General features: G+C 37.4%; 1 protein-coding gene across 1 annotated transcript in view; it reads right to left on the bottom strand.

Moving 5' to 3' along the window:
* KCNMB4 (potassium calcium-activated channel subfamily M regulatory beta subunit 4) overlaps nucleotides 1-3,813 on the bottom strand; it is a 63,828-nt gene extending 60,015 nt beyond the window's left edge. Inside the window, exon 1 of the mRNA XM_081311374.1 lies at nucleotides 3,334-3,813. Within this exon, the coding sequence (XP_081167500.1) occupies nucleotides 3,334-3,669 (336 nt within the window). The 5' untranslated portion in view covers nucleotides 3,670-3,813. The remainder of the gene's footprint in view (nucleotides 1-3,333) is intronic.
* Nucleotides 3,814-15,251: the final 11,438 nt, after the last annotated feature.

Genomic DNA, 15,251 nt, shown 5'->3' with positions numbered 1-15,251 from the left:
AAAAAGAATGAGGTTAAAAAATTCATCTTTTCTTTGCCATCCAATGTATATATTGATGCAAATCCAAACGTCTGGAATTGCATGAGTTCATTTCACTTAAACTAATTTTAAATGATCATTTCCACCTAATTTTAAATTATTCTCTTCCTTGCCTTAAGAATTTCCTTGGGTTTCTCTTTTTATATCAACCTCCTTTCTTCAGTAGTGTCAACAAGATCTTTTATCCCGAAAACACACATATCAATTACATGAGTCCTTTTGCATCTAATGTTGTTTTTCTTAAACAGTAGGTGAGGTCACTGTCCAAAACAGTGGTTTTCATTTCTTATCTACCTATTAGAATCACGAGAAGAACTCTGAATAAAAACACCAATACCCAGGCCCCACCCAAGACATCTCTGAAGGTTGAAATCTCTGAGCGTTGGACCCGAGCATAAGAACTTCTTTTTAAAGTTCCCAGATAATTCCACTGTGCAACCATAGTTGAGAACCAAAGCTCTTGGCACATTTAACCGCTGAGTTACAAAGAGACAGTGGTGTGACAGGGATGGGGAGAGTAGTAAGAGAAAGTGAGCCCCAAATTTAGATTTCACTATGGTTAATCCTCAGAACATGTCATCTCCCGTGGATAATTACTTGCCTTGAATACTATGTTACATGATAGATACAGTGACTGCTTTAGAGAATAAGGACTTGAAGAAAAATGTAAGTAAACTGAATAGAACTTAATTTTAAAGAAATTATTAGTCAAAAATCAACATCTTTAGTAGTTTATGGCTTACGAAGTTATACATTTGTAAAATTCTTTCCCTGTCCTGTCTTTTATTGTGATTAATGCAGCAAATTCAAGGGAGAAGAAAAAGTGCTTGTTCTATTTTTCTAAGTGATTTCCTAAGTGGTTTCCTGTGGTGGTGGGATGTGAAGAGAAGGTGGAAGGTGGCTGGGATCCATGGAATGAAAGGAATGGGTGGGAAAATTAAACCTCCATTAAAGAGGTAAGTAAGGGAAGGCAAGAAAAGGTCTAGGGGGCCAAGGTGCAACTGCATGGGCAGGGGACACTATCTAATTGCAAGGACTCTGGGTAATGTACTTGACTCTGCCACAATATTGTAGTTGCACTGAATTTTCTCAACACAAATTGCTTACAAAAATTTCCAAATTGAGTATTTAATTGATCAAAAATAAAAAGGTGATGTTGAAAAGCAAATTTATGTCCTATATGTGCCACAACACCCTGTCATCTGGATAAAGAGAGAAATATTGGTTTCACTGAGGAAACCTGACCTAAGTTGATAGAGATATTGTTCACTTTTTGTAACATAAATATATCATCTTCCTATTCTGTCATTTCCTGAATACTTCCCTTCATAAGATGTGATTTTGTTCAGGTACTTCTTTAAAATAACTATTGCTGAGTTCTGAACTGATACTGGAAAATACCAGATTATTTGAGAAAGAGAGGGGAGGGGAGAGAGAAACAGACACACAGAGAAATATCTTGGTATTACATAAAGCAATTGTGATTGCTTTCCAGTGATTTAAAAATCAGTGTCCTAATGATTTCAATTTAGCTTTTCTGCCAGATCCTGAATAATTGCCTGGAAATTGTGAAGCAGCCTTCCTGTAGCAAATTCTAATTTGTCAATGTCGTGGTTAGATACTAATCATTTACTGGATAGATAGATATACATACATGTATATACACATACATGTACATACATATAATTAATTTATTAGTGACTAAACCACAGTCTTCAAGTAATTAGCAATGTTTTACCAACTGTAAAAACTGAATGATAAACTATCATATGATTTCTAAATCATTACTACTCCTTGGCACCCTTTTTTTATATTACTGGTTTGATAATGAAAAAATAGTTTTAAAAACCCTGATGTTTCTTTTTAAACATAACTAAGCATTAAGCAGACTAATTTATAACATGTCTTTGAGAAATTGTCACTTCTTCATGAGCCTGAACATCATATTCTAAATTCTGCATTCTATGTTCTTACTCCTATATTTATTAATTTCTTTGTATTATCTTCATTTTAAGGCAAATGAATATAATTTGTTAGCATGAGCATTTTTCTAAGAGTCTTACTTTTAAAATGTAATTATTTTTCTTTTCTCATATTCAAGGATTTCCTGTTTTGAAGAAAAGATCATGAATTTTACTACACAGCAATAGTAAGTTTGTTTTAAATACTTTAAAATATTAATTCAGAATTTTTTGGGAGACAAATATAAATGCAATTTGCCACAGTTAATACAAAGTTATCCTGTGAACACATAGTTCATTTTCTTTTGGACTGCTTTCCTCCTTGGTGTTCAGGCAGGGCCCTCACAAAGAGAAAAAGTGTCAGTAACTTTTAAAAACACACACACACCTTTACTTTGATAGTTAAGCAACAAAGATAGTAGGAAAGACCAAAGGAAGAAACAAAACCCTTCCTGCAGAAGCAGATGCACTAGGAAGCTCAATTAGTTCACTGCTTTTTATAAGTATTTTTCTCCACTGGGAACAGTTTTCTGAGTCTCCTCAGCTCTCCAGCCGGAGAGTCCTAACCAGATTTTCTTTTCTTTTTTTCTTTTATGCCTGTGACATCGAAAGTTGTCAGGAAAGGACTGTTTGGTATATTTCACTGAGGGTTTTCTATTTGCAGTAAGTTGTACTGTTCTACAGACCGCTCCTGATTGTCTCTAGATACACAGAGTCACTAGCATCCCACAGGACCCTCCAAAATGGACCTAGGTAGAATTTCACATTTATCTTTAGACCCCAGGTTTAAAAGGTCTGTCTAGTGGTAAAAGAAAGGATCTCTCTTAGCATCTTTCGAGGGGCTAAGAGACCCCTCCCCTCGACCTCCTAACAAAAGTCATTACATCTAAGTTTTTGCTGCAGCTCAGACCGTAGCTGACCGTGTGCGGGAGTAGGTGGATCCTCGCTGCCCAAGGGCTTTCACGGACGGAAAAGTTAACTTTCTCTGCTGCTTGCATTTCTCCAAATCCCGTCCTGTAAGCGCCAGACCCGGCTGAGTCTGGGCCTCAAAATCTGAGGCCAGACAAGATAGGTGTGTAAACAGATTTTGGGGGGGCACAACTGATTGTCACTTGCACAAAACCACCCGAAGGACCGGATACCTGGGGCTCCCTGATGAACTCACTCTGGGTTTGAGTACAGCTTTCGATGCCTGTCTCCTCCTAGCAACCGGAACCCATTCCGAACTACTCCGCACGGGTCTAACCCTATGCTGTCTCCAAATCTCCAGGGCTCCGCAGGAGCAAGGCATTCTTCGCTGGAGCCCCTGGGCACCAGGGGCGGAGGTCCTTACCTTGGGGTTGGTGAGGAGCTGATGCTCGTCGCTGTGCAGTAGCGCCCTGGAGTTGGATTCCGAGTTGTTCACGTAGACCTGGACGCAGGGGTATTGCGAGGTGCCCCTGCAGTCGGCGCCACAGGTGAAGGTGCACTCGAACACCTCGCTGATCTGCTGCACCGACAGCACCGTGCAGTTGGCGGCCGTGGCTTGCAGATCCTGCAGCGCGGGACTGAGCCAGCAGAAGCCAAAGATGAAGAGCGACACGACGCCGGAGATAATGAGAAACAAGCCGAGCCGGATGCTCTTGTCCTCGGCTTCCGTGTACTCGTAAGCCACCCGGAGCTTCGCCATCGCCCCCCACTCTCGGCGGCTGGCGCGCTCCCCCCGCCCCCTCCCGCCCCCGGCGTCGAGCCCGACTGCCTCGGGCGGGAGGAGCCGCCGCCGCCACCACCACCACCGCCGCCGCCGCGCGACAGCAGGGGAGTGGGCGGCGAGGGGGAGCGCGCGAGAACAAAGGGGCCGAGGCCGGCGACGCCCCCGGCGGCGGCAGCGCCCCCCGCCCCGGCCCAGCCGCCGCCCGGCCCCGGTGCGGCAGCGGCTTCAGAGCCTCCAGTACCCTCGGGCGCAGGGAGCGCACGGACCGCTCCAGCCTCCAGCGCCCCCTGCCAGCCTCCGCCCCCGCGCTCTCCGCGCCTCCCCAACCCCGCCTCCTCTCGCCGTGTATCTCCCAGTCTCCATCGCCCGCCGGCCGCTTTTCCGCGGACTCGCTGGCAGCTGTACTAGGGTAGGAGCGGCCGGGCTGGGACGAGCCCGGGGGCTCCCCGGTCAGGGAGCTGCTCTGCCCCGCCCGCCGCCGACCCAGGCCCTCCTGCTCCGCCCCGCCCCGCCCGGGGCGTCGCCTGTAGGCGTACACCCGGGACAGCGGCTACTTGCTTTCCGAATCCTCTCCAAATCCCCTGGGAGAGACATCCTAGATGAAAGTTTAGGTTCAGTATAGCCTAACCCAGGTGAAAGTTAAAGGGAAAAAAAAAAAAAAGAAAAGAAAGAAAAGAGGGGACTGACGTAGTGCAAGTGGAGCGGCGGGAATCTTGAACTCCAAAAAGGATTGGTCAGTTTGCCGGGAGAGTGAGCCAGCTGCCAAGTAGCGGTGCTCTGGGGAGGCCCATGGGAGGCGATGTGGGAGGGAGGACAGCCGCGCGGCCAAGTCGAGTGGACGGAGATGGAAGCCCACCGGCGACCGGCGTGAGTTGGGGTACGCCCCGGGAGGCCCCCGCGCGCCGCTATGGGAGGTGTGACCCAGCCGCTCCCACGCCGCAGGGGCGAGCGCACTAACGGTCCTGCAGCAGATGCCCGCCCTCCCTCCTAACCGCCTTAATAAGGGCCGCGTTCTGCGGCCCCAGCCCGGCCCAGAGGAAGGCAGGATCCGAGCAAGATAGGCTGAGTAGGGCGGAGTTTGCTGTAGAGGCAAAGCGCGTGGGGGAAGGATTCCTCGACTGGCAACATCGGGAAACTTGCTGCCTAGGTCCGCAGTGGACCTCGCGGCAAACTTAGGTCTTGGGCAGCCGAGTGGACCCTAGCTGGAGTTGACTGAGAAGGAACCAAAGGAAACAGGTGGAGAGGCTTACAGCCTATAGAGACCACTTTTCCCATCAGGAGAACAGAATCCTTTATGTGGTTTCCCTCCTTAGGAGTCTTGCACCTGGGGCCCACCCCGGGATTTGTAGATGAGATTACCAGGAGCGCTGTGTAAGGCGACAGCGGCGTGCAGACCCACTTTGGGACAGGTACCGTTTCTAGAGCTGTCGGCTCTCTTAGTTCTTCCCCCTCCATCCTTCAGCTTCTATTCTTTTCGTGACCTTTATTTTATTTTGTAAACTATCTTTCCAAACCGCATTTCTATCATAAAATCAAATTTGAGCACTATTTCGAACGGCTTCTTTTTGAAGAATAAAATTGAAATATTCAGTTTTCATAATATACATCTTTTTCTTAGTTTGCAAGTCCCAAATGAATAAACTCTTAATCAAACTGAATTATGTTCCTGGTGAATATCAAACACGGAATCAAAGAACTCTTTCTTGGATTTAAAATTCTACTTTTGACTGCAGTTCTGATACGTTTTTCTGAAGTACAACATTCCTTTATGTGATAGGTAACAAGTATTTCTAAGCAATGGGCAAGGAAGGCAGGTATGCTATGTGTTTTTCAAAATAAAGAAAATGCAGGGTTTGGAAACCTTACGTATCCAGAAAAGGCTATGTTCTTTAATATATCATTCAAGTTTTTGGAGAGATTTTTTTACTTTTCATCTTTTATCTGGGAATTATACTATTCCTTTTCTGTTGGCATAAAGACGATTGTGAGAATTATATTAACTGAAAGGAAAAGTTAGTCTAATGGTTGAAACAACTTGACCTGACCTCACAAATCTTCACTCTGAATCTTCTTCCTTTGCAGATTATTGTAATCTTTTCAAGAAAGCTGCAGCTAGACCTGTGACAGCAATGAGCAATTATGCTGAGGGATTGAATCTTGAGGCAAAATTGATTCATAATAATGTTTATAAAAAACCACCAGAATGGGAGGGGCCAATAATAATCATGAATATGATTCAATTTTCACTAAATCCAGAGCTTAAAGTGTTCTATGAATGAGACCTGTCCCTCAGAACTGAAGATGGTCTTCTAAGTATATGGAACAATATCATAAATTTTTGTCTTAACCTAAATTTTTATATATATATATATATATATATATATATATATATATATATATATATATACACACACACACACACACACACACACACACACACACACACATATATAGTAGTTGGACACATTACTTTCATTTAATTATTTTAGTTTTTTAAAAATATTTTATTGGGGGCTGGGGATGTGGCTCAAACGGTAGCGCGCTCGCCTGGCATGCGTGCGGCCCGGGTTCGATCCTCAGCACCACATACCAACAAAAGATGTTGTGTCCGCCGAGAACTAAAAAAATAAATATTAAAAATTATCTCTCTCTCTCTCTCTCTGTCCTCTCTCACTCTCTCTTAAAAAAAAAAGGTCTATCAACAACTAAAAAAATTAAAAAAAAAATAAAATAAAAATATTTTATTTTTTATTTGCAGTTGGACACAATACCTTTATTTTATTTATTTGTATGTGGTGCTGAGGATTGAACTCAGGGCCTTACACGTGCTAGGCGAGCATTCTACTGCTGAGCCATAACCCTAGACCTTAACTTAAATTCTTTACATCTTTTTAAATCCATTTAGTTTTCCATTTAGTCCGTTTCTTTGCTTACATTCTCAAAATAATTGAAGAAACTGTTGCCATCCAGTCTTCTGTTATTTAAATATTTGTTTCATATAGAATTAGTTTGCTTGTCTTCCTTTATCTTCATGTCTTTCTGAGAGTCAAAAGATATCAGAAGACTTCACAGATCAATTTATATTTTTATCCTAAAGGAAATACTTCAAATGTTTGTTATTATTTCCTTTTCTTGAGGTAAAACTACATTAGCATTCCCTGGGAAGATTGGATATATCTTCTGTTCAGTTTCAGAAAACAGGTCATCAGAATGGTAGTAAGAATTGTCAGAACCTCAGAAGTTCTGAGGTCTTTTAGCATCTTCTGTTCTTGCAGAGGAGAGGCAGCACAGGAAAGCTAGTCTTCTCTGAATAGTGTCCCGCCTATGGAAACTAAGATAAGAAATGTAATACTCAGAACCAGATCCACTTATTTAATGTGTGTCATTGTCTGCAGCCAGTGCGCCCCCCCCCCCAGGGGAATCATGGACAATCTTAAAATTTAAAGGAAAATAAAACTTATCTAAACAAGGATAGTCATTGTTATTTTATGATGTTTGTTCTCATGATCAATATTCTTTTAAAAGTTCCATGACTTAAGTTAAAGAATTCAATCTTGTACTTAATATATACCCTTTTATTAAATTCTAAAAAGAATCAGCATAAGGGGCTGGGAGTTGTAGCTCAGTGGCAAAGCACTTGCCTAGCATGTGTGAGGCACTGGGTTCAATTCTCAGCACTGCATATAAATACATAAATAAAGGTCTGTCAACAACTAAACATATATTTTAAAAAAGAATCGGCATAAGGAAGGATTTTGTATGCTAGGAATGGAAGGGAATTTAACATGTTGAGAAAATACACTTTCAAAAACTGGCAAATTGTGAAGTTTTTGGATGACACACTGCTACTAAACACTTGAATTGCTAAAATACACTGGCAAGGAGATGAGTATTTTACCATCACCTGTTTTTCATTAAAATTCATATTCTACATAGATTTTAGACCTTTGCACCTGGAATAATTAGGTAAAAATAAACATAATGAAAGTAGAGTGATCCAAAAGAAAACCATCTAGGAAAAATTCTTTCTGATCCAGTAGATGTAATTATAGAAAATTATTTTTTGTTTGATTTTAACTTTAAAATGTTTACCATTGTACTGATTTCCAACTTGCTATTATCAAGAAATTAACTTTCTTTCCATAAATATTTGTAATTAGCCACAGAATTTAGGATTCGGAATAAATTTCTTCTGTGGCCACTGCTTTTTTCTACCTGTATCTTTTACTGGCCCTAAACTTTTCCTATTATATTGAGAATATGATTATACTGAGAACATTACTATTTCTAGATATTTACAATGAGAGCATATTAGAACAGGAAAGGATCTTAAATATCACCTTATTGAAAATAAGCCAGGAAGCTCCTTAAGTCTTTGCATTTTGTTTGAAATAGTATTTGGTATATTTTTACAAGTTCAGATTTGTTTGCAACTGAGTAAAGCAAAAAACAGATACTTAAGTTTGTAGTATCACACTGGTAGTGCTAAATTCTCACTGTTGGTCTTTTGTGATAATTGAAGTGAATGTTTATGTGCAATCAGCTTTGGAACTAGCTAGACACGGAAAGGTTTGGCTCACAGCTTGAATAGTAATTCATTTGAGGCAAGGTAAATAATTGATGTTTCCTTTTCTTGAAGTGAAAAGGTTGGATTAGAACACAGTTTGAACATTCTAGGATTTAATTCTAGGTTTATTTTGTTCTTGCCATGGTCTTAAAAACTTAAGAATTGCTATGTAACAAACAGCACCTAGCCAAATTAAAATATCCCAAGATAAGTGGAGATCATCTTCCCCACAATAAATATCAGTGTCTTGGAGAAATTGGCCAACATCTACTGAATAACTGACACAAACTAAGTTATTCACAAATGCCTTAATATGTTTTATGAGGAACAAAACTCAAAAGATTAACTCTTTCAAGGCTAAGGCTGCACACATATTGACAGGGCAGTAGATTGAGACACATTCTTTTCCTACTATGCTGTGCTACCCATAAGAAATTTCTGTATTTGGTAATGAAAGAAACATTTCCAAATGGATTTCATGTGTATGTATACACTTACATTCAAGGATAGTTAGGGTTGATCAAAAGTCCTACTGTGAAAACTCTGAAGGGAACAGTAGATAGAGAATGATGGACCTAATAATCTAGTCCCCATTTAATTTTACTCTGAATCACATTTATGTTGAAAATAGCTTTTTCAGATGCAAAGCAAGTAAGTAGTACTGTTTTATGTGGGACAGAGATGTATTTAGGTTTCTAGTGGCTTAAGAAATTCAAGCTAAAATTTGAAGATATACACAAGGAAAAACTAGATGTTAATAAAACAAGTCATTAAATGATTTTAGGGTAGAAGGATATCCTATCCTTTTAATGCAGGAAATCACCTAATAGTTATAAAAGTGTTTCTTGCCTTTGCTTGGATACTTCCAAAACTGTGAACTTTTAATGCTACCTTTTTTGGGACCTTTAAAAAAATATTAGGTTTTTTCTTATTGTATATTTTAGATCTGCCTTGCCATAACGTCCATGTATGGTACCTAGTTCTGCCCTCTGGTGTTTTATAGGATAAAGCTTTACAAATGACTCCATTTCAGATGTGCGAAGATAGTGATTATGTGCCTCTTAGGCCTTGTTTCTTATGCTAATCTTGTTTTTGCTGTATTTTCTCCAGAGGGTTTAGGAAACTAATCCTTACTCCCCAAATGCTAAGAAAATGGACAATTCAGAGTTGTAAATGACACCCTTTTTAGCACTGAAATGAAAGTCTGCACTTTTTTTTTCGTTATCTGACTTACCATCACTTCTAGGACAATGGTTTTGAGATTCACCATCAATGTCACTGCAAATGTAGAGAGAAGCCAGAGAAATGATTTTGACTTATCTCTGTTAGCAAGAATTTGTATTCCAAATAGTTTTGCAAGTCAACTATGTTAATATTCAAATGTTAGATCTACATTATTTAGAATGCACTAGAAAAAAATGGAAAACTTTTGATAAAAAAGGGAAATCTAGAAATAGTTTTTCTCAGTAGAGTAATATAACTTTCACTTTGAAAAATTGAGGTGTAAGTTTTATGTAATGGATAACTTACTTTATACTTGACGAATACTAATCATTTGAAGACAGTTACTTAAAACATTCAAAAAAAATCTTAAGAGGGGAAATATCTAACGACTCAAAGGCAGCCCATTTTTCATGCACTGTTACATATGGTAATTAAAACTACATCTTAAAATAAATGTTCAGTATGTAACAGATTTAAAGGTAGCTTTGAAACATTCTGGCTGCCCCAAATCTTTATTTTTATACACAAGAAGCTGGAACTATTTATGCCATTCCCTCATGTAATATTTTCTTATTGAAATATATAAATTTTGAAAAATGTTTTAAAGTTTCTATTATAAGTTTATGAGTACTGAGACCCGAGTCTAAAAAAGAATCAAACAGATGCAGTCATTTATGGACAGTATATCACCCTTGAAATTTGAGGCACTTCTTCCAAAAATGTTTGAAGAACTCTTAGGTGTTGTTATAAAAATTATCTTAAGCATGCACTAGAGAATAGATTAGCCTGAAAGAAAACAGAACTTTACTGTAATTAAATTATGAGGTCAAAATGTCACTTAGGCCCCCAATGCAAATTACCAAAGCATTATATTTAAAGAAATGCTTATGCAAATTAAGATCTGCTGTAATTCATCCTGAAGAATTCAATTTGTTTTCCTCAGCTAGTACCCTCAAATGTAGTTTAAAGGAATTAACACTTCAGGGATAAAGTCAGACTCATTTCACCTAACAATATGTCAAAACATTTGTGTAATGCAGGTGCAAATCAGGCTTTAGAAATAGATTAGAACACAGTTTGAACATTCTGGGATTTAATAAGATAAATCTTATGAGGAATGAAAAGTTGGTTTTACTATATAAAACATAAGTTAGCTAAAAGTACTTTAGTGTGTCAACTTGTGACCATATATTACTTATGTAATAATTTAGGTTTTCAGTATAGGAAATTATGACAATCCTGACCATTTTGAGTTTTACGACATTTTCAAAAAGCCATTTAAATGGACAGAAAATTGATAAGACATGGAAATGATAAACTTTTTGCAGAGCCCTGAGCCCTATGAATAGAGTTTTTAAGCATTAAATTATTGTCAAGTCACAGTATGTTCACAACTGGACAAATTCAATTAATGAGTATATTGATACTGCATGCAATTGCCATTAGCAATTTCTATGCATACAAACCTAAGTGGATATCTTAGATATGGTAACAATATTCCCAGAAATATAGCTGAGGTAAAACACTTGTTTTAGAATGCATCTAGCTTTCCTCTTGCTCTGCTAATAAATACTACTGTAATAACATGGTCTGTTAGAACACTAGATATTTTAGGAAAAAAGCAAATGAACACAGGAATTATCCCACATTAACTTGGTGAGATTTCACCAAAACCTTTTAAGCTTTTATTCTAGTTAGTACTTTTATAGTAGACAGTCGATTTTAATCGTGATTGATAGCTCAGTAACTTCAGAAATGATCTGTGATATTTGCTAGCCTACATGTCTCTGGCCTCTTTCTAGACATTTGAAAATCAGTGTTTGAAGCTGGGTACTAAAAAGGACATTTATATATTCCCCAGTGGGGTTAGGGATTTAGCTCAGTGGCAAGATGCTGGCCTAGCATGTGCAAAGACTTAATTTAGTCCTTAGCCCTGGAAAAAGAAAAAAGAAATAAATAAAACAAAACAAATATATTTCCCTAGGTAATTCTCAGTACACTAACTTGAGAATTATCTAATTAGAAGATACTTTTGATTGAATTCCTATAGTTATTGCAGTCCGAATTGAGCCTTTTATAAGCCACATTTTATGATCAAATTTTAAAAGTAATACAAATATTGCTCAATCTAATTTATATGATCACTGTCACAGCAGAAAACAGCAAGTTGCACACTAATACACTGAACATTTAAGGCTAAACATTTACCTTAAAATTTAATAAAAACTGTTGCTTCCTTTGAATACAGAACTAAAATATGCAACTGAACAAAACTGGTGAACATATACACATATTTTAGTATTTTTTCATATTCCTGTTCCTAATATCAAAAATGGGGGAAAATGAAAATTGACTAAAGTTGCTTTTTAATTTTTAAATTTCTTTCCAAATATAAGGCAGTGATTTTAAGTAAACCATACCCATGACTCACAGAAAAAAAAATGTGCTTTAGGTATACACTTTTAAACAGGTGCAGTGGTGCACATTTGGAATCCCAGCTACTTGGGAGGCTGAGGCAGAGGAGTATCACCAGTTGGTCAGCCTGGGCAACTTAGTGAAACCCTGCCTCAAAATAAAATAAAAAGGGATGGGGAATGTAGTTCAGTGGTAGAATGCTCCTAAATTCAATCCCCAGAACTGCCAAAATTAAGTGTAAACTTTTTTGCCCTGACATTAGTCCCCAACTTCAGATCAAGAGTATCAACCTGTCAAGAGCTGAAAAGAGCTGGAGAGAGGCCTGGAATTTATCAAATCTAACTTTTACTAAACAACAGTCATGTCAGTAACAATTCTGAGTTTCCCAGTTTCTGCTGAAACAGTGTTACTGACAGAATCCTTACTTCATGAAGCAGGTAGTGCAGTGGGACAGCACCTTAATATAGAACCGTAATCTCTGAAGTTCCACTTTTTGATTTTAAGACATGCTTCTCTCCTTAATAAGTTCTTCATATATTACCAGACAGCTATCATGTATCCCCCTTAGCTCCCCTTTGTCTCTTCTTCATGCTCTACATCTCATCAATACTAAAATGCACATTCTCCTCATGAAACATTTAAAAAAAATAACTGGAATATATTTTGAAACTGGTGGCTTATTATAGTTTAAGCAACCTTTTCTTCCTTAGTGGAACATAAATTGATAATTGTTGAAATTGTTGGCAATTAGGTTTGCTGAAATATAATAATTATCTCACTTCCTTAACTTTTTCAGTTAACCACAGAAACAAAACCATTCAGTTCAACTTCTTACCTTAGGTAGGAGCACTATTTAGCCAGTCTCTCTTTGGTTATGTTTTATAAAAGCTCAGTAGTAGAGTGCTTACCAAGCATGTGTGAGACCCCCTGGGTTCAACCTCCCCTACCCCCCACAAAATTACATGTTACTTTTAAATATTTGCATCGAAATCTCTTATTGGTCCTTTTTCTACTCTTTCATCACACAAATTAATATCTTTCATTGACAGTTCTTGAAAAGACAAATACTAGGTCTCCAAAGTTTATTCTCTAATGCCAAGTATCCCTAATTCCTTTTTGGTGGGTAACACTTTAAATTTTGTAAAATGGAGATACTAACACCCACCTACCTTATCAAGCTATTCTTTGAACAGGACACAATAATTAAACATTCAGTATATTGCTTGGTAGCTAGAAAGCACGCCACAACTCCTTCCCCTTTGGCTGATGTGACAGCTCTTAAAACGCAGCATTCATACTTGACCTGACATTTCAGATGTGTATTTTTAAGACAGCAGGATCCCCATGTTGTTTTCAGCAGTACACTTTTCTTAATATAGCTGAAGATTACACTCATTATTTTTAGTAATAGAATCACAATTGACATTAATCTACATATAAACAATGTTAAGCCATGTTATAGCTAACACCCTCCATTTTTATTTTCACATCCAAACTGCAAAACTATATCATTATTCTGATTCACTGTACCCTATTTGATTAAACATAACATACCATGCTTTTGGGTTAGCTTTAGATCCCAATTTTGACTGTTGATGCATTTATGCACTTCATATCCCAGATGTGTCCTCTATTCATGATATGATCTAATTCACAGGTAATGCCAGTGGGCAAGAAAAGTTGGGACATGTCATTGGGATCTAGCTTTTAGAAAGTAAAGACATTTCGACAAACATCTGGCTTATCTCATTCTCCACAGACTTTTTTTTTTTTTTTTAAATCCCCAACACTAAGAATGGAACCACAAGGGACTCAAGAATGGTAGGCAAGTGCTCTACCACTGAGTACACTCTGACCCTGAAGAGACTGCTAATGGAACCTAGTTAGTATGTATTTCTGCTTCTTCTTTATAAACTACATAGACAAAACATGGTTAAGAAAAACACTTAATACATCTGTTTCTACACACACTTTTAGGTTTTCAGCAACTGTTTTGCAAAATTGATGTTATTATTAAGGCAAATCTAAGTTAAATAAAGTGATTCAGAGCCATGCTCAGATGCCTTATATATTATGGATAATGGATATAAACAGAATGGAAGATATATGGTTTGTGAATGAAAGGATTCAGAGAAAGAATTGATTCTAGTGTAGAGAGGAACATTTGAAAAATTTTGAAAATTAGTTGATGCTTAAAATATTCTTGCGAAAATGAAATTATAGTAAAAGTAAATTATTTCAAAGCCCAATGTTTTAATTTGTACATTTTATTTTCAAATTTAAATATCAAATTAAACCACTCAGTGAACAAATATTAATCAAGCACCTGCTGGGTCCCGATTTCAGTGGCAAAAAAATAAAAGACCAGTTAAATGGTTGGCTTTATTATAAATACTGTAAGAACTTAAATAAACTTTGTTATTAATTAAAATTCATTTTATCTGAGGAAAACTATTTGTGCAATGAAAACCCCCAGCAAATGAAATTCAACCATATAAATTATAGTACCACTTCAAGAAATACCAAATAGATTAAAGGACTTCCTTTCACAACTAAATAGAGCTTTTGTTTCCAGAAAGCCAATTATAGTTTCATCTCAAAATTTATGTAACAGTGTACAAATGTATTCAACTAGCTATACAGGGGAATATGAACAGAATTAAACCTAAGAAAAACCATAAATTTAATAAGTTTAAGTCAAATCCTGTACATGTACAAAGTGTTGTATTAGTTTAATATAATATTTTAAAGATTTTAAGTATAATTTTTAAATGTGTATTTGAACTCAATAGGTAACTTCTAATATCAACAAGTTATAAAAATTTTGATAATCCAGGATATAAAAAAAAACCCAGAAAACTGGAAAGTGTACACTTAATGTCTACGGCAGTTAAAAAAGGAAAAACACAACAAATCACTTGATATGAGCTGTCTTCATTATGAGTCATATAGTCCCAATCATGATCATGTTTCAGCTGAGACTTTAATGTATGTTTTCATTCATCAGAATAAAGATCCCTCTTCCTATTTATTTTTTATGGTTATGTTGTAAAAGGTACATTTTACAAAACAAATTATTATGAAAAGATGTAATCTTTAAGGAAACTACTTTGTAGCATTTGATTCTGGTTTATGTCAACTATGGTAGGGTTTTATTTTATTTTATTTTATTTTTGCACAATAGTTATGATAACCTAACTGCCATCTTTCCTACTGAGGAGATGCTTTAATTCTGAACAGTAAAAAATCCTGATATTTTTGTCAGTTTCTAATATCTCAAAATACATAGAAAAAGGTAAATTTTAAGTCATTTTTCATTCCTGATACACAAACACATCAATGTCATAAATGT

The sequence above is a fragment of the Spermophilus citellus genome (genome assembly GCF_964194105.1).
Source record: "Spermophilus citellus genome assembly, chromosome: 10".
Taxonomy (NCBI): Eukaryota; Metazoa; Chordata; class Mammalia; order Rodentia; family Sciuridae; genus Spermophilus; species Spermophilus citellus.
The sequence above is the reverse complement of the archived record's forward strand: the minus strand, read 5'-3'. Positions and strand labels throughout refer to the sequence as shown.